This window comes from Scophthalmus maximus, chromosome 1 (genome assembly GCF_022379125.1).
Source record: "Scophthalmus maximus strain ysfricsl-2021 chromosome 1, ASM2237912v1, whole genome shotgun sequence".
In the NCBI taxonomy this organism is placed as follows: Eukaryota; Metazoa; Chordata; class Actinopteri; order Pleuronectiformes; family Scophthalmidae; genus Scophthalmus; species Scophthalmus maximus.
In genome coordinates, this window is record NC_061515.1 from 15,474,105 (window position 1) to 15,492,232 (window position 18,128).

Here is an 18,128-nt window from a genome sequence, read left to right on the forward strand (position 1 = left end):
TCCAGGTTAATCACAGATTTGCAGTGTGCTGACTCCATAAAATAGCTGACTTTGAGGTTCTTCTCTCCCTGTGCAGACCCGCAACTCTCCCCCATTCCCCCTTCCCCTTTCTCTTCCCAGTCTAAAATTATCACTCCATCTCTCTCAGGGAGCCAGAACACCGCCAATCACATCCAGTGCAAAGAAAAAAGCAGGAAAAAAGCTTCCTCTATAAATAATACATAATCCTTTTACAAATCTCTCTCTCGTCTCTCTCATTACCTTCGTTCTGTCACTTTCTCCTGTCGTCCTTTTCTTCTCCGCTCCTCCGCTCAGCCTTCCTTCTCATTTTTTTTGTGCTCTCCCCCCACCCCTCTCGTTTTCACTTAGTCCACAACTCATAATTCTGTTCTCCCAGCGCCTTTGTGTAATCTCATTCCCACCATCTCCCTCCTTCTCTTTTTATTTAAAAACCCACAGTCCCTCCATCCCTCTCAACCCCACCGTCTGCCGATCTCACCCTCCATTCCTCCTCCTTTCATAAGTCCCCTCTTGTCGTCGTCGTCCTTCTCTTTGCTCTTATCTTTTATTGCATCGTTCATCATGCATCTTCCTCATCAGAGTTGTCCTAAAGATCCCCTCTCCTCTCATCTTCTCCAAGAGGCCCCAGGAGAACAGTTACAACTGTCTCGCTCTCTCTCCTCTGCCAGTTGCCCTCTCCTCACTCCTGTCCCCCCGTCCTTTTCCTCTCTTCTTGTCATGTCTTCTCTCCCCCTCGCCATAGTTTCCTTCCAAGCCGCAATATGCTTTCATTCCCCCTGCAATCGCACTCTCTTTCTCCCTCTTTTTGTGACTCAGTGGGAACCCTTTCCTGCCGGTTCCATCTCCACACTCTCCTTTCGCTAAATGTGATTTGTTCTGCAGCTCAAGTCTGCAGCACAATCACGCTGTTTTTATATAGCGGAAGAGAGGGAGCTAGGGGAACACAGGCAAAAAGGGAGATGGGGTGAATGAGAAAAGAGGACAAAACAAATGAGTGGAGTGGGAGACTGAGAATCTCTATTTTTCCTCTCTCTTTCATCTTCTCCTCCACTTTTGCTGCTTTTAATTGCCTGTCATAGAGCTCAGCTCCCCTTCCACTTTCTATCCCTCTCCCTCCATCTTTCTTAATATCTCTCTTTGGCAGGAACTTCAGACCTTCTCTCATCCAACTTTCTCTCCCTCTCTCCATCACCCACTGGTGTTCTGTGAGCATGGCACTGCTAATCAGCAGAATCAGCATAAAAACTCTTTCTTTTCACTCTTGACCTCTCATTAGAAACATTTACATTAATCTATTTACATATTTCCACATCCTGTTTTTAACAATCTGACTTTGCTCCCTGGTCACGCCGGTCTCCATCCTCTGCATTGAAATCTGTTGTCTTCCTCCTCTCGTCACCTCAACCCTTCCTTTCCCGCAACCACCTCCCATCCTCCCGCACTCTTGCATACAGCTCATTTTGACCTTCGTATCTTTATGTCTCTCCAGCCCTTCGGCGTATTTCAATCACCTCATCCCTCTCTTGCCCCATCCCCTCGTTTTCCCCTGCTGCATTGCATCTCCCTGAGCGCTCTTCGCTCCTCTTTCTCATCCACCCATCCTATAACTGGTTCTGCTCTTTTATTCACCTCTTCATAGCCTTCACCAACCGCCATCTTCCTCACTCTTTCCTTTCCCCTTCTCTTTTTCCTCATGTCTTCTGACAGCCAGAGCTGGTTAACTCTACTGTGCAGCATTTTATGGCCCGGGTCTGTCGCAGCCTCAACAACCCCGCAACAATGGCCACCCCACACGGCCCAACAGCGGCTTAAAGGAAATTTACAGGGCTATTACGCAACGGCCGCCACACTGGAGATTCACCACAGCCAAAAGTGCTGGTCTTAACACCCCCTACAAAATCCACCGCATGGCAGCCGTCCCTTTGGTGTGTATCTGCAGTGCACACTGCTGCATGTGTGTGAGACGCTGTCGGACGTGCGTGAAGCCAGAGACGGAAAATATGATGGTGTGCATGCATTTAAAACCACCAGTGTGTGTCTGTCTGTGTGTGTGTGTGTGTGTGTGTGTGTGTGTGTTTGTTTGAGAGAGAGAGAGAGATGGTGTTAAATGTGTAACAGAGTATGTGCACATTCAAGGCCCAACACAAACTGCCCTACTGGCATGGGTTACATAACCGCACCAACTGCCAAGACACAAACTCATTCTCTCTCTGCATCCCTCTCTCCCCTATTGTCATCCCCACCCAGCAACCCCCCACACAACATCCGACAAAACACAATGTCCTTCTGTTGATCTAATATGCAAAAACAGGAAATAAAAAAACAAAAAAACCCAACAGCACTGAATTGAGATTTTTGGCTGGCACAGAGGAGAAGGTGCTGTGCGCAGTGGCACTACACTTGTTTACCAATGAGCAGCAGGGAAATAACATCTCCCTGCGTTAAATGCATAACAATAATGACAGGAGGTATTAATAGCAACTGGCAGCTCTGCCGGTGATCCCGCTCCGCTTCATGCACTACTTTTTCCTAACCATCTCTGGTGACTCCCTTTTGAATCTCGACCTTGTGCAGCTCTTTTTTTGCGTTTTCAAACCTTGTCTCTTGTTTAATCTTCGTAACCCTCCCCTCCATCTCTGTCTTTCCTGCGCGCACGCACGCACGCACGCACGCACGCACGCACGCACGCACGCACGCACGCACGCACGCACGCACACACACACACACACACACACACACACACTGTATTGTTGTTCTCCGACTCGCCGTTTTCTCTTTCTCTCCCTCTGCTGCTTCCTACGTCTCTCGCATTCACAGCTCTCGTTACTATCTGGTCCGGTCCTTCTTTCTTTTTCTTTTCTTCATCAACCCCTCCATTTGACTCACTATATCTCCCCCCACTCCGCGGCCAAAACTTTTTTTTCAGTTCTTTAGAAAGCTGAGAAAAAGGCTTCAGCCAGTCCTATATCTATCTTTCTTTTTTTCAGTCGTGCCAGTTTCCCTTTAAGTCCTTTGGTCAAACCGTCTCTTCTCTTTCTCTGCTTCCGCGGTCTTTAACCTCCTGGGTATACACTCCACTGTTCATATTCTCTCTATTCTTTATCTTAATTAGCAATTCCTACATAATTACCGGCATTTTGAGCAATTCATCCGAAAGCTCCCGTATCATGATTCCATTATGAGCTATTTCTCGCTGCACAGAATCTCTTTCTGTATCAGTTTACAACAATTAATATCATATTCACAATTGCACTCTCTTTTTTCTCTATAACAGACGCATCACATTGCAGCATTTATAGGTACATCTGCAGGGAGTTTAAACTAAAAGAACAAAACATCCTGGCTAAAAATATGAAAGGATTGTGTACATGTGAACATTAGGTGCTTGTTCCCCTGACTTATTTGATATGTAATGATAACTAAATGTTCCCTGTGGAACCAGCATTGCACATCCCATTTAATCTGTCTGCACATGTGAGCATTTGTGTGTGCATGACTTACGAGTGATGCAGAGTAGGACCAGGACCAGGCTGCGCAGGGCCAGAGAGAAGGGGGCAGGGAGGAGGTCAGAGCTCTGGACAGGCTTCATTTTGTGTTGAGAAGTTGTATGTATATGTGTGAACGTGTGCGTGCGTGGGTGTGCACGTCTGATCAATGGTTCCTCTGTGACCCCGCCTGCACTGCTACAGACAAACGAGTCCACACACACATACACACTTCGATTTGTTCTCTGCAAGGCTGCGGGCACGTGCACACGCCAAACTGCCCAGCTTCACTTCAGTGCGATCAGACAGGAGTTGTTTTGTCAGGACGACGCCCTTTAAGAAAGGACTCTTGTGCGCGATCACAACACATGCAACGAAACTTCTTTAGCCAGGGCCTGCACAAGGTACACAAAGGTCTGGACAGAGTGCTAACAGCGCAAGCAATTCAGGCACAACATCACAGCGCGCACAGGAATCCAGAGCCCAGAGCAACGCAACATTACCCTCTTGACTCAAGCACCTTATGCTGTTTAGAAAGAAAGTTACAAGATGCAGTGTCCTAAATCCATACGTTGAAAAAGCTTTGCAGCTACATAGCAGCACAGGGGCTTGGTCCCATCAAAGCAAAATGACAGCAAGGCAAACACTGCAAGGCTGGATATTTTCTACCACAGTGCTTTGAGCCTCCTAGGAACAAAGCCCAAGACCTGCAGATCAATAAACCAGAAAAACCAATACCAAGTGTGGCCAATGCATACCTGCAATTCTACGCTCTTTGCCAGCAAGGGTATTCGGTAATGGCTGCAATAAACCAAATGCGGGACAACTTAATTTGCTGATCACCAACTCTGCTCCACTGTGCCGAACACACAGGGTCGAGCTAGTTCTGAGCCGCAGGTGTCCGAACAATCAGTCACCCGAGTAACCACGACAACACACGGACCGCGCGTCTCTCCGGGGTCAAACCACACTGCTGAAAGGAACAGAGAAGATCAATAGTACGATATTTCAGACGGTCGCACGAAACAAGTCAAGTTTAGCACTACTTACTTGGACTGAATGCCAACGTTTCAAAACCAGATATCCCCACATCACCCGTCTAGGGCGGCAGTGTTCATTTTCAATTTGCGTCTAAATGAGTCAAACAAGGCTTTCAGCCGAAACAAAGGCAGGTGGAAGTCAATGTTCCTTTGAGCTATGAGCGAACAAGGCAGGCATCTGGAGAGATGGAGACACCATCTCGCTGCAACTCATCTGGAGATAGCTGAGGTTAAATAAAATCCATTGAGCTTAAGTGCCGCTCTATAAAGAGAGAAAGTGGAAGTGCTCGCTCTGTGTAGGAAAACCAACGCGAAAGGGGTTGAGCACACTGCAGTAATGTGCTTTAGTTTCTGATAGTACTCTTTTTGGTCTGCTATTTCACCCCAGAGAGTGGCACATTACTCTCACAAGGTATCCACCATTATTCGCTTGAATGCCAGAACTCCTGCTATCATGTATACACTGTAGCGTCAATGGACAGCGATTTTACATGGTAATTTTACACTCCTCAGAATAATCACAGGCTATCAGACGGAATAATCATGCAGCATCGACCTGCCGAACGCTTTCCTTTCCAACATGCTCCACCGGGTGCAGTCAGCGCCTGGTTGCACTCCAGACACGCTCAGTGTCACACACTGATCTAAAAGCCTGCAATGTTTCCGATCGGGACGGAGTTCCGCAGATCGTCGGGACCCTAATGCGTGTATCTCTGCCGTGTTTGTGCCTGTGTGCAGCCTACATGGGCTTCACGTGTGCGCGGTAACGCCGAGGCGAAAGCGCGACACGCCTCACCGCACGCCTCACTGAAAGGCTATCTGACGGAATAAAGCGCGGGTGTCATCCGTCGATTACGGGACGCTGCCCACTCTCTCGCGCTCTCTGTGCGCCCTGCAAAAACAATGAGCTCTAGCGGCGACGGGCCTGACACTTCTGGCAAAGCCGAAAGCGGATCATGCCCAATCCTCCCCGCGGCTCTGACTTCACCCGTCAACTGACTGACGCTGAGAAAATTACTGTGTTGGTGTGCACCAGCAGCTCGGGTCTGGCAGGTCTGGGGCCCTGGCAGCAGACGGACGGAAAACAAAGTGTTTTTACTTGTTCAAACTGATCTCCTCAAATTGTGTTTAGTGTATCCGTTCTGCCTTCTTTCTCTCTCCTCTTCATCCAATCCTCCAGTCAACTCCGCGTTGCAGCTAGTTAGTTCCCACGAATTTGTCCTCCTCTTGCTTCCCTTCTTTCCTGTTGATATATGAAAATTGCTCTAATCCCAGTGTGGTATCACCGTTGATTACATCCATCTGCGTATCCGTTTTCTGTCTTCCATTTATATAACCCCGGCCTCCCTCCCCTTGCTTAGAATGTGTGGGTGTCAGTGTGGGATCAGTGTCTGCATATTTTGCATACTAGTTTGTGAAGGTTAGAGATGTGCGTGTGTGTGTGTGGATGCAAGCGCTGACAACGGTCGCCTTTCAGGTCAACAAACAGTGGCAGCGTGTGTGTCTGAATGTGCTTGACTGTCCAGTGTTGACTGAAGCAGGGTGTACATTTGGCTGTCTGTTTGGCCATTTCACTATCTTCTACCCATTAATTTGTCCATGCAGGCGCACACACACCCATCATAGTGTCTCTTTATGTTAAATGCCCGTTTTCATGGCTGCAGGCATGCGCGCGGCTCTCTGCCGACAAGAACTGCGTGCACGCTTGTGTGGGGTGTTTGTAATTCAAAGCGGATGAGGATAAGGCAGAAATAAATGTGACCATGAGTTATGCTGATGTGAACCAGGCTCAGTAAAAGGTATCAGCTCAATATTTTCATACAGATGAACCAGAAATCACTGCTAACAGCTCGTCCAACCTGTCAGTGTATTTTGCATCAACACATGAATAATGCAGTCCCTTGGTCATGCTCATGTACTATCATCACTGCTCTAGGCAATAAAACTGGCAAAACAAAGCCAATGTTGGGAGCTAACCACACTATGTCTACGACTTTCATTGTCCTGTAAAATGTGGTGGGCAACACAGTTTTGCCATTACAATAGCACCTCTACTTGTCCTTAATTAAATGATCATAAAGTATCGGCTCTAATCTGCCACAGGGTGTATTTACAAACATCTTTACGCATTCAATTTGAAACACGCTGTTCCCTATTATCAAGTCAAATAAAGTCAGATTTATTTATGAGCCGCTTTTAACAAAATAGGGTCATCACAAAGTGCTTTACCGAGGAAAAAGAGGACATAATTACAGACAAAAAGAATACATTGCAAATCATGGCGCGACGTGCTCGAGTGTGTAGATTTGTGAGTCTGCAAAGCCCCTGTGTGGGCAACCCCCGATGGGTGTATTTGTTTTTGTCGCAGTGTGTGCGGAAGGAAGAGGGCTAATGGTAAATTGTGTCCTCCTATCCCCCCCATCTTCTTCTTTTTTCTCTCCCTCACTCTCTCATCCAAATCAAATTTTTAATGGGCTTCATTGGTGCCACCGTGGAATAAGTGTTGCCAAAGCACTTAAGGGGCTTAAGTCAGCGGCGTGCTGAAAATATTAAGCACTCAAACAGCCTTACAAGGATCCCTGCCTGCTTAAGTATGCCGAGGAGGTCGTGCCAGCGTTTAATACCAATGGTATTAAAGCACTCCGACAAGGGAGGGGAACAGAAATATAGATACATACAGTATGTACCACAACTGGGAATAGATGGGAGAGACGGAGGCCGCATGGCAGGGGGAATGGAAAGAGCTGTTTTTGGACATGAAGCGAGGGACCCGGAAGACTTGAGGAGATGGAGGGACGAAAGGGGGGGTAGAGTAACAGTGAGGTGGGGAAAGGAGTGCAACTACAAAGGAGAGAAAATGAAAGTGAAAAAAAAGTAGTGAGATAGTTGGAGAGGAGAGAAAAAAGCGGAGGAGTGATGCGAGGGAATCGGGCCAAGGTGTGGGAGGTACGGGTTGATGGGATAGCTGTGAACCAGCATCAGAAGGCTAATGCAGAGATCCTATCGGGAGGCTTATCCAAGATTAAATTTCTCTTTGTCCTTAAGGCGTTTCTCGGTTTAAGCGGAAGTGTCGAATTTATTTCATATGTCTCCCTTGAGGTTGCGCGGGAGAGTGGGTTGGGTGCATGCACGTGTGTGCCGGTGTGTGTGTGTGTGTGTGTGTGTGTGTGTGCGCGCGCGTGTGTGGTGGGGGGTACATGTATATGCATCTGTGTAGGCGTGAATCTTTAGAGTTTATTAGCTGGCAAAGTGTGAAGGAGGGCGAATGTGCAATCGAAAGGTAAAAATAAATCCAATGAACACCTCCCCAAGGGTTTCAAATATACGTGAATATCCAAGTATTAGTGTGCATGTGAACTCATACATATAGATATTCATGAATATAGATTCATGTGCATGTTCTGAATGCGATTTTTTCTTTATTTTTTCTTTTCCTTTCCGTCCTTTTCTTTTCTCATCAAGTTCGTTTCATGGAGCTGCCACAAAGTCCCCGACTGGCAGAGAGTTTAATCACTCACAGGAAAGTATTACCTGAGCACTCCTGATTGAGTAATCTCCTCTGGGAGTCTTTCCAGTAACAAACAAAATACACAATACTGTTTACAACTACAGTTTAGCATACTGCAAAACCAGTGATTCCCTAAATACTTATACGAGGAGAAATCCAGAAATACCAAATTACAATCCATTTTCTCGTGAATTAAAACAATGTTGACCCAGGTCTGAGCAAATTCACATCATGGCCGCCGTGTCCCCGGCACTTCCACTCCTCTCGTCTTTCTGATTTCTTGTTTGTCTCGCTGACTCGGTGTTAATAGCTAGCCCAGAGCCATGCACAGGCTAATCCAACTGGGTTTGCTCTGAAGTCTCCAATTAAAAAAGTCACTGCTCCTCGATCCATGGACACTATCAGTGACTGCAGTTTTCTGGAGGCACGGCTCAGGCTACTTCCTGCGCACGTCCCGCTCCTGGGCAAAGAAATCAATGCGGCCCAATCATCTGGGTGCATTTCAAGTGACACCGGCATCTTTCTTCACACAATTTAGGATTATAAAGTTTTGATTTCCTGTATTTTTCCACAGTCTGTTGAAAGAAGACCCTGGCAAATAAATACAAGTAAGTATTTTTCTCGTCGCCACAGACTATGAGGATTTGAATCACATGGTTTGGACGGCAATGCAGTGAGAGTGTTTTTCTATAGACTGCTACTTCACCTTTGTGTTGTATCTACAGTAAACCTGGAGATTAAGCTCATTTTCTGGCAAACAACACACTTGGCACTGCAGAGTGGTAGGAAGGACATAAATGCGCCGTGGTACCTATTGTAGAAATCCTATTATTAGTCTTGTCCCATTATGCATTTACCGTGCATCAACTGTGCATTAAAGGGGACAATTTTTTGTAGCTTATTCTTTCTGAGCCTGGCAAAGACCTGAGCACGCACTTTAGAACAAAACACTCCCAAGTCTGCAAGAACTGAGGATGGAAAATGCTATTGATGGCTCGTTCTCATGGAGCTACCGAAGTCGACTGAAGCTCACCACTTCAGTGGAGATGCTCTCTTCTCGTTTAATTCACCGCGTTGGATTCACTTAATCAGATGGAGCAGTTATTCAACAAACCCAGGATTCAGACCTTCTCAAACCCCGCTTTCATCCACAAGACGAGAAATGTTCCTGTCTCAGGGCCATACTGTACACGAATGTGTGCCAGATATTGCACTTTATCTCCACCACGGATTTTATGGAATCTCGCTCTCCAATGCCAGCGCGGACAAAAGCTTGCAGACTCTCAGGTCAAAAATATTTTGAAACCTATTTTCAAAAAACTTTTACACTCAAAGGAGAGGCCAAATTGGCACAAGTAAGCTTCTTGCAATCCAAAAAGAAGGTCTGATTTATATTCTTAGATTATACTCTTGTACTGTGGTATTAGAATATGGAGGACTGACATCCTTAAATAATACATCAACCTTAACGTCAGTTCAGGTGGAACTCTGAATCCAAATTACATGGATTTACATTTAGAAACTGAACCCATAATGTATGTTAAGTCTTCACTGCAAATGCAACGCATGAGGAGATGTGCACTCACTGTTCCCAGTACCCAGAACCCTTGGAGACAACAAGTTAACAGGACAATAACAGATGCAGTCAAAAATTTAACACAGCAATTGTACAAGTAGTGTGTGAAAAGGGCTTCAAAAGGAGGAAACTGTTTTTTTTCTATTTTGAATAACATATGTAAACACAAGGAGTTGAGAAAGATACAACAAGGTTCAAGGGGGCCGCAGGTTTTTCCAATTTGCTCGCACAAAGAGAAGTGCAGGATACAAGGCGTTAGATCAGGGCTGGGGAACCTTTTCCTATATAGGATAATTCCAGTTTTTATAATAATATTTTCATTCGCAGGCCATACTAAATTATTGAACACATATATCACACAAACCCCTCTACTGTGATGTCTGGAACAGTTTTTTTGATTTGACCAAAAGAAAAAAAACACGAATCCTCATCTTTGGCAGTGGTATGCACGGCATATAAAGAGCACAATTCCTCCCTTGTATCAAACACTGCAGTGATCCCACACACAAAAATGGCCGGTTGGGTTGCATTTGTAATGTTGGTTGTTTCATCCCCGGAGAAAAAGAAAAAAACTAGACATTTCTCACACTGTCCCTCAATGTTTTTTTTCCCAATATCGTGTCATCAGTAATCCGTAATGGTCCTTGTGAGACCAACTGACACTTTGGAACAATTTTCCTTGTCCGGCGATAGCAGCTCCGCAGCAGCGACGAGACACTCAATTTCAGAAATATTCCCTCTGAATAAGGTTTCAGCCTCTCAGCTATTAATTTGCCCACCACAGAAATTGCCTGCATAACGTTGTCTCTGTCAAAAATCCTGTGAAATCTGCTCGCTGGTCAACCAGAATCTGCCGTAGAGAGTTAACTTTATCCAAGCACATTTGTCCCTGTGATGACGCTCGGGATTGATTCTTTTCCGTAGGTGCATTTTTTCGCCAAGCCAGGAACACTGGCTCGTAAAATAATCATTTGTCCATTTCTCTTTGAAAGTGCGAAAATTCCATTCCAATTCTACTCCTGCTTTTCTTGGCATTGGCCATGACGCCTGACAGCGATGACACACAAACAGCTGTGTGTGTGTGTTTTGCTTTCCCTGACCTTCACCTGAGAGTCATATGGCAACCACCCTGAAAGGCATGTTAGTCGAACTATTTTTATATTCATTTTTATTTTATAACTGAAAAACAAATTTCCGTCAACTTTTTGGGGTATTTATGAATTTTAGCCATACAAGGCCGGAGGTTGCCCATCTGTGTTTTAGAGTATATCAGCAGGCCTCGTTGTTTTCACACATTCAAATAATACCTACTGTTCTCAGAAAACAGACACAGTTTAAGTATGAGAAGGCATTAGCGACATATTTTATGCGAAACCATGAAGGCCCCGCGCCCCACAGGGACGCAACAGAGCACTAAGCTCAGTCATCCCGTATTCAGTAAGATGAATGCAAACAGCGTTACCTGCCAAGTTGAGAACGTACTGTCGGGGCTTCCTAACAAGTGTTTCTGTGTGTGCTGTGAACCACACGCCACGCAGCTACCTGCTGGGAGTAACACTCATTATCCATGTGGCATCGTGCCTCCCAGTGACAGGCTTCAACTCTCGGGCTCACTGTTTCCCCCCGCTGCAGCGCATGTGTCAGTCTCTCCTCGCGCTGCGTGTGCTAACATTTGCATGTGGCGCGAGTGGAATCCTCCTTTTATTCCCTGATGAGTGTATATGTCTGACAGATAGGTTGCCACTGTGCCTATGTGTGCATGCCCGGGTTTCACCAGCTTGCTCGGCGCTTTCCAGGTATAGCGTGTGCGTGTGATTTGTTTATGGATGTGCATATCAAATTGTCCAGGCCGCAGCTTGTGCTGTTTCATTTTTCTGGAGGACAGTTAGTATGTTTCGTTGTGTGTGTGTGTGCGTGTGTGTGTAGCTTGAAGCGGGGTCTGGACCAGGGTGGCGGTGCACTGCCGGGGCACGGCACGGCCAATTAAAACTGAGAAGCTATATGCCACCTTGCCAGGGGGTACACCGCCAACCGCCTTGCCCCCATTCTGCCATTTCACAAACGCCTAACAAAGGGATAATTTCTCCCTCGCATGATATAATCTTTCCTTTCACCCATTGCTTCAATGGAACCCTTTATGGCTTTTTATCACATCTCTCTTTCGCTCCCCCCTCGCTCTCTTTCTCACTCTGTCTGTCGCTTGCCCGTCTCTCTCCCTGCTTTGGCCTCTGCCTCCATTTCTTTTTTACCCCACTCCTTTTCTTGCTCTCCTCTTCTCTCACTCTGACCTTACAGAGGGTCTCTGCACTGAAGTCGCTCACGTTACCCTTTCCCCTGTTGCCCTCTCATTCTCTCTCTCTCTCTCTCTAGAGGAAAATCACACACTCATCAGATTGCCGGCTCTGTTCCCGACGAGCAGGCTCGCAAGGAGAATATTAACGAAGCTCCTCAGCCATTTAACACCTAAAGCACATAACAACCTTTTATGCCAGCAGACGCATGCACGCGCTACCTCTCACACACAGACACGCACGAATACAGGCCGCACGTGCACGGAGGCGCGACTGCACACAAACACAGGCAGGGAAATACACACATCGGCTGCAAAACACAATTAAGCAGAAACACACCTACGCATACGGGCAAAGAGGCTCACACAAACAGAAACACACAAACAGGCCTCAAAGCAAAAAATACACTCTCACAGACGCACATGGTTGCACACACACACACACACACACACACACACACACACACACTGATCGATTGTGCTGATGAGTGTGGGCGTAGAAAGGGGGGGGGCATATACAGGAGTAAGGGGTAGTAATACAGAGAAAAGGGGGACGTAAACAAAGTGATGAGCAGCAGTGAAGCAGAAATAAGGAGGGAGCGAGAGGAGAGGAGATGAGAGAGGGATGGAAAGAAAGATTGGGAGAGCAAGGTGAAAGACAGATTTATGGGGTGTGGAGAAAGGCATAAAGAAAAGGGGAAAATCAGCGATAGAAGGTTAATGTGGCTTGGCTGCTCCTGACATGGTCCATGCTAATTTGAAGGGGTTTAATAGTATGAACACACACACACAGAAAGAAAGAAACTGCATGCACCAAAACACGCGTAAAGCCTGCTCACACTTGGACTTTTCACGTATGCTTCCATGTGCTCTCATTACAATTGAGATGTTTTAAGAGAGACGTGAGCAAATACAAGTGACAATGGCAAATGCACAATCTAACTGAGTAATACGTCCGGTCAACACATAACATCACCAAAAGAAAGCAATTATTAAGATCCGCGGAAAACGAGAGTGGTGGGGGATTTTAATTTCTCAGTGCTTTGCATCCGGCTTTGTTTACAAGTTGCAGGGAGCCGTCGTGTTGAGAATGTACGCACGACGTATGGGATTTATAACCGTTACCAAAATGGAATTTAAATTTAAAATGAAAAGTGTAGATAGTATGGGAGCTACATGGTTGACTTCAAAAGAAAAGTTCAAAACAAGATGAAATACATTTTGCGTCATCTTCTTCTACTGTGGGTCATAATTGGGTGAGTGAATAAATGCATTTTTGCTCATCAGCAACTTAGTTTAAGCAGCCAGAGTTATTAAAACCGAGTATCTTCATCCATGTAGGAGTACACATGCAGAGTAGGTTATTTGTTGATATTGTGCGGCAATAAACCTACAGGACTGATGCGGCTCAGCAGGGAAACAGGTTTCTACTGGGGAGTTTGTCCAAAAAACCATTGGCTCAGACTGTCAAAACCTCATATTATTCCCGCCTGAACTTCACACACGGCCAGTGTGGACAGGAGTCCGTGAGTTGTATTGATTTAGGGACCACTGCACATATGACATGTGCGTATTGTATTCAAAATTATACGTTCCCACAAACCTGTACACATGCAGCTGCTTTGAGTGAAACCATGCACACTCCGTCGCAGAGTCAGACAGGCATGGATGAGCTAATTAAACACACACACACACACACACACACACACACACACACACACTCTATTTCCCTGACATACACACCGCACCGAGTCCATAAAAAAAAAAAATGTGAATAACTGAGCCGACGTACCGACAGTGTATTAACATACTTTAGCTTTAATATGCAGAGGGTGAAAACAGAGTGGAAAGAAGGACAAAGAGGGTGAGGAGGCACGTGACAGAATGACAGAGAGGGAGAAAGAGAGGGAGAGCGAGGGGATAAAGGAGATGAGAAAACATGAAGAAAGACCGGAACGGGAACAGATGAGAGGGGAAGAATGGAACGAAGAAAGTGGGAGCGATAGAAGTGGGAGAGTAATAGGGAAGCACTGGAGCAAATCAAAGTAAAATTAAATGCATTTACATATTTAGATGAGCGCTTCTAGTCAGCCTGTCTAATTATTTCATCTCCATTTTTCATTTGCATGCTGTTCCATCCAGAAGCAGCAGGCCGTGAGGAAAGTTTTTTTTTTCCCTTTCTCGCTCCCCCTCCTCACCATCACTTTATCACATTCACAACGTCTCTCCCCGCCGCTCACTATCCGGGTCATTACCATACGCCTTTTTGTCCGTTTCACACTTGTTCTCCCAATCTCTCGTGCCGCCTGCTCCTGCTCTCTTGCCATGTTTTATGCATGCAAGGACCCTGCCCCACGTGTCCAGAAGTGTGTGTGTGTGTGTGTGTGTGTGTGTGTGTGTGTGCGTGCGTGTGTGTGCCTGTACTTGTACTTCTTTTTTGGTGAGGACCAGTTTGAGTGAGAAAGTTTCACGGAGTGAGGACATTCTGGGAAAGGGAGGACATTCTGGTCAGCCCTCACGACTTCAAGAGGGCCGTTTGAGGGTTAAGACTTGAGTTAAGTCGTGCGTGTGTGCGTGCGCGTGTGTTACAGATTAGAAGAGTCAGCATGGTAAACGGCAGCTGTCCCTCTTTATGACAATCTGTCAGCGCTCTTCTCTAACCGCTCCTCCTCTTTCATCAGTCGTGTCTTCTCTGTCTCCGGCCCCGTTCTCCTCACTTTAATCCGACTCCGCTCCCCAACATCGCTTACTTCCTGTTCCTACAAGGTGACTCTGACAGCAGTCCTCCTGATTTTACTTCTTTGGGTTTTGTTTCATCACTTTTTTCCTCTCCGTCTCCCTCGACTGTTGTCTTTTTTTTTTCAATTTGAATGTGTCTTTTTCGTCTCTCTCTCTCTCTTTCTTAAACGCTTATACTTTAGTTGCTATATTTTAAAATGTTTATACCCAGAGTCAGTCTAAGCATCTTGATCTATGATCTCAGTATTCATATATGTATTACTTTATTAAACTGCAGAAATGGGAAAAGAACGCGCGACTCCAGTAAACACATTTTGATGGGTGCTTGAATCAACAGAATTTCGCAGTAGGTTTGAAAAGAGAGATCTGCACACCTAAAAGCTGATAAATATTTATCTGAAGTCTGAGGAAGAGCCTTGTGCTCGAAACGTCACGGCGGCAAATAACATCCTTTGGCAGGACCTTTTTTTTAACGTGTGCTGATCTTCTCTCTTTTCAAACCTTCTGCGATATTTCGTTCATCCAGCAGCAGCAGCAGCAGCAGGATCCAGTGTTGTTAAGCTTTTATATGGATGTTTAATGCTTTTATGCTGAGAAAGGAGCAAAAACACAAGTTAATTATGAGAAAGAATAGCAGGACTCTTGTTGTATTGCTGGCTTATTCTCAGTTTTCCTTTGTTGTTGGTGTATGGTACATTTTTCAACTTATTTTCCATTGTGTTATTACCTTATACCGGACTTAAATTTGCTTAAGTAAAAAATAAAGTTCAACCTGAGCATCAACTCACATTTTAACTGCCTCCATCCGGCACGGTTAAATGATCACATCGGACAAGTGACGATCAATGCAGGCAAATTAAACAACCGCACTAATTGTGACACGATGAGGCTTCTAATTGGTTTGAGAGGCAATGGTTGACAAACAGATTACTGACAGATAAAGCGAGTGCGATTTATTGGATTAAAAACAAGTTTATCACTTCTCCTCAGGCTATAACTTCTCTTCCCTTTTTTCACCATTTGTCTGTCGAGCAAGGCGTCTGACGGGGTTTAGATTTTGCTCCTTTGTTGTTCTTGTCGTTTTCGAGGCTTTGTTATTTCTTGTTTCTATGCCACGCACACTCAAATTAGCATGAGCCGGCGTGACATTCTTTCCGTTCAAACTTTCTTTCTTTTGCTGACAGCAACAGTGCTGAAGGTATCGAATGCAGCACATTCTATTCCCTCTGTCCCGCCCTCACTAACACTCCACACATGCTGCCCACATACATCAGTGCTGCAGGAAACGGCCGGTTGGCATGTTGAAGGTATCACTGCCTCCACACAAGTGACCAGACACAGCACTGTTTTTTATTCATGTGGCCTTTCCTCCTCTTCTCCTCTTCTCTCTTGTCCACGTCCTCCAGCTCTAACTAGCCTCGGGCTCCTTTTTTTATTAATTTATAATGTGCCACCACAGTTTTTATCTCTGTAATAAGCGTTATTGCTCTCGTACTGGACTAAGCAATGGTCATATGGCTGTGCACCACATGCGCTTGCACACACACACACACACACACACACACACACACACACACACACACACACACACACACACATACACACACACACCAATCAGTCACAATCGCGTATAGAAAAAAATTAAGTTGACATGTCTACAATATATTTCATTATGCTTTTAATATGCAGAGAGGCCACGGCTATACTCTGGCAGACCGGCTTCCGTCTCCAATCTCCTAATTGTTTCTCAACTAGGCTTATGATTGATTATTATGAGTTTTGGTTTAGAAAAAGAAAATTCCCATAGAGAAATCTGTCAAACTCTACTTAACCCTATCTTTTATTAGGGCTGTCAGTCACACACTGCACATATACAATGGTTCACAGCCAGGGCCAAAATAATCTTAGTATAGTTCAGACTATACCCTCTTATGCTAAGTGAGTGGGCGGGGGGGGGGGTGTATCAATTCATCCAAGAGACTTTTTTTCACCCTCCTTTATTGTCAAGTGGCTACTTTGCCTTTAACAAGCATAAAGTTGTCCAAACCGCCTTAACAAGCAGATAGCACACTGTGCACTGCGAATTCAACACAGCAACACTCCGGCACGCACCTTCCTCTATTTACTCCTGGACGCCTGGACGGAGAGGCTGCCAGGCCTCAGCAGAGGGATCCATCGATGAGCTCAGAGCAATTAACCCGCCCTAAATGTGATATACCTGCAGCCTCTTTTCAAAAAAACTTCCAGATTTCACATTTCATTTGGCTTGATTAAAAGCACAGTTGGTTAACTGCCTCGAGGGACCTCATGGGGGGATCTGAGGCCCTTTTAGAGACGGAGCACGGGAAGAAGAATAGGACCTTAACCAGCACTAACACTTGTACCACTGCTGCTATCAGGCGGTGTTTTATCGGCGCGGCCCCAGTGCACCTGTTGATTATTCTAATGAAAAGAATAACACCCCCAGCGGGGGACCTAATTAGACTGCAGCAGTCACAAACAGGCTTAATGAGGCACTATGTGGGCCTGCACAGAAATGCATAGATTCCAAGGTGTGTGGGTGTATGTGTGAGTGTGTATGTGTGTGTGTGTGTGTTTGTGTGTGTGTGTGTGTGTGTGTGTATGTGTGTGCGTGTGAGAGAAGGAGAGAGATGGACGGAGTGCGGTTTTACTGCATAACCTGAAAAGCCCCCAATAACTGAAAGCATGTTCTCGAAGGCTTCCATACGTATTCATCTACCCCTACACAGTATGACACCCCACCACCACACACGCGCACACACACACACACACACACACACACACACACACACACACACACACACACACACACACACACACACACACACACACACACACACACACACACACACACACAGTTTTATGATTGCTGACAGCAGCCCTCCTTTAATTTCCTTTTAGTCTTAAATGTGAGCTCCAGCCTGTGGTTTGGTAATGATAGTTATTACATTGCTCTGCCTGCAGGAGGCTATCACACTTACACACACACACACACACACACACACACACACACACACTTACACAGCATGTAATTGATACATGTGCAATTGTACAGTTCAGATATGGAGGTATCCTGGAGGAAACCAACACTTCAGGGAAGCAAATGCCCAAAAATGAATACAGATAGATACAGACATAGTTGCACGCACACACGCACACACGCACACACGCACACACATGACCATCCATGGCAGCTGGTCCTCTCTCCACGCCCAGCTCCTCACACTAACATCCATCGCTTAGCAACCGCCTATCAGGAAACACGCTCACCTCCCCGGACCCAAGTCGCCTGCGCCCTAAAAGGCAGCCAATCAGGTTTGTCCTCCGGGACGAACCACTGTGATCAAGACGAGAGCTGGCGAGGGGAAGTGTGGCGGCAAGTCAATAAGGCTTCGGTCTTACCACCACAAGCCCCCCTCTCTCTCTCTCTCCATTTATTCTCTGTCAA

General features: G+C 45.9%; 1 protein-coding gene across 5 annotated transcripts in view; it reads right to left on the minus strand.

Annotated features, from left to right (window-relative positions):
• Nucleotides 1-18,128, minus strand: part of cadm4 (cell adhesion molecule 4) — a 136,101-nt gene that overhangs the window by 30,658 nt on the left and 87,315 nt on the right. The window contains exon 1 of one of the 5 annotated variants that reach the window (XM_035633940.2): nt 3,523-4,541. The exons of 1 other annotated variant lie outside the window; for it this stretch is intronic. In XM_035633940.2, the coding sequence (XP_035489833.1) occupies nt 3,523-3,610 (88 nt within the window). In that variant the 5' untranslated portion in view covers nt 3,611-4,541. Of the gene's footprint in view, nt 1-261; nt 468-3,522; nt 4,542-18,128 lie in introns of those variants that run through there. 3 more of the 5 variants (XM_035633920.2, XM_035633948.2, XM_035633957.2) reach the window with 3 other exon arrangements.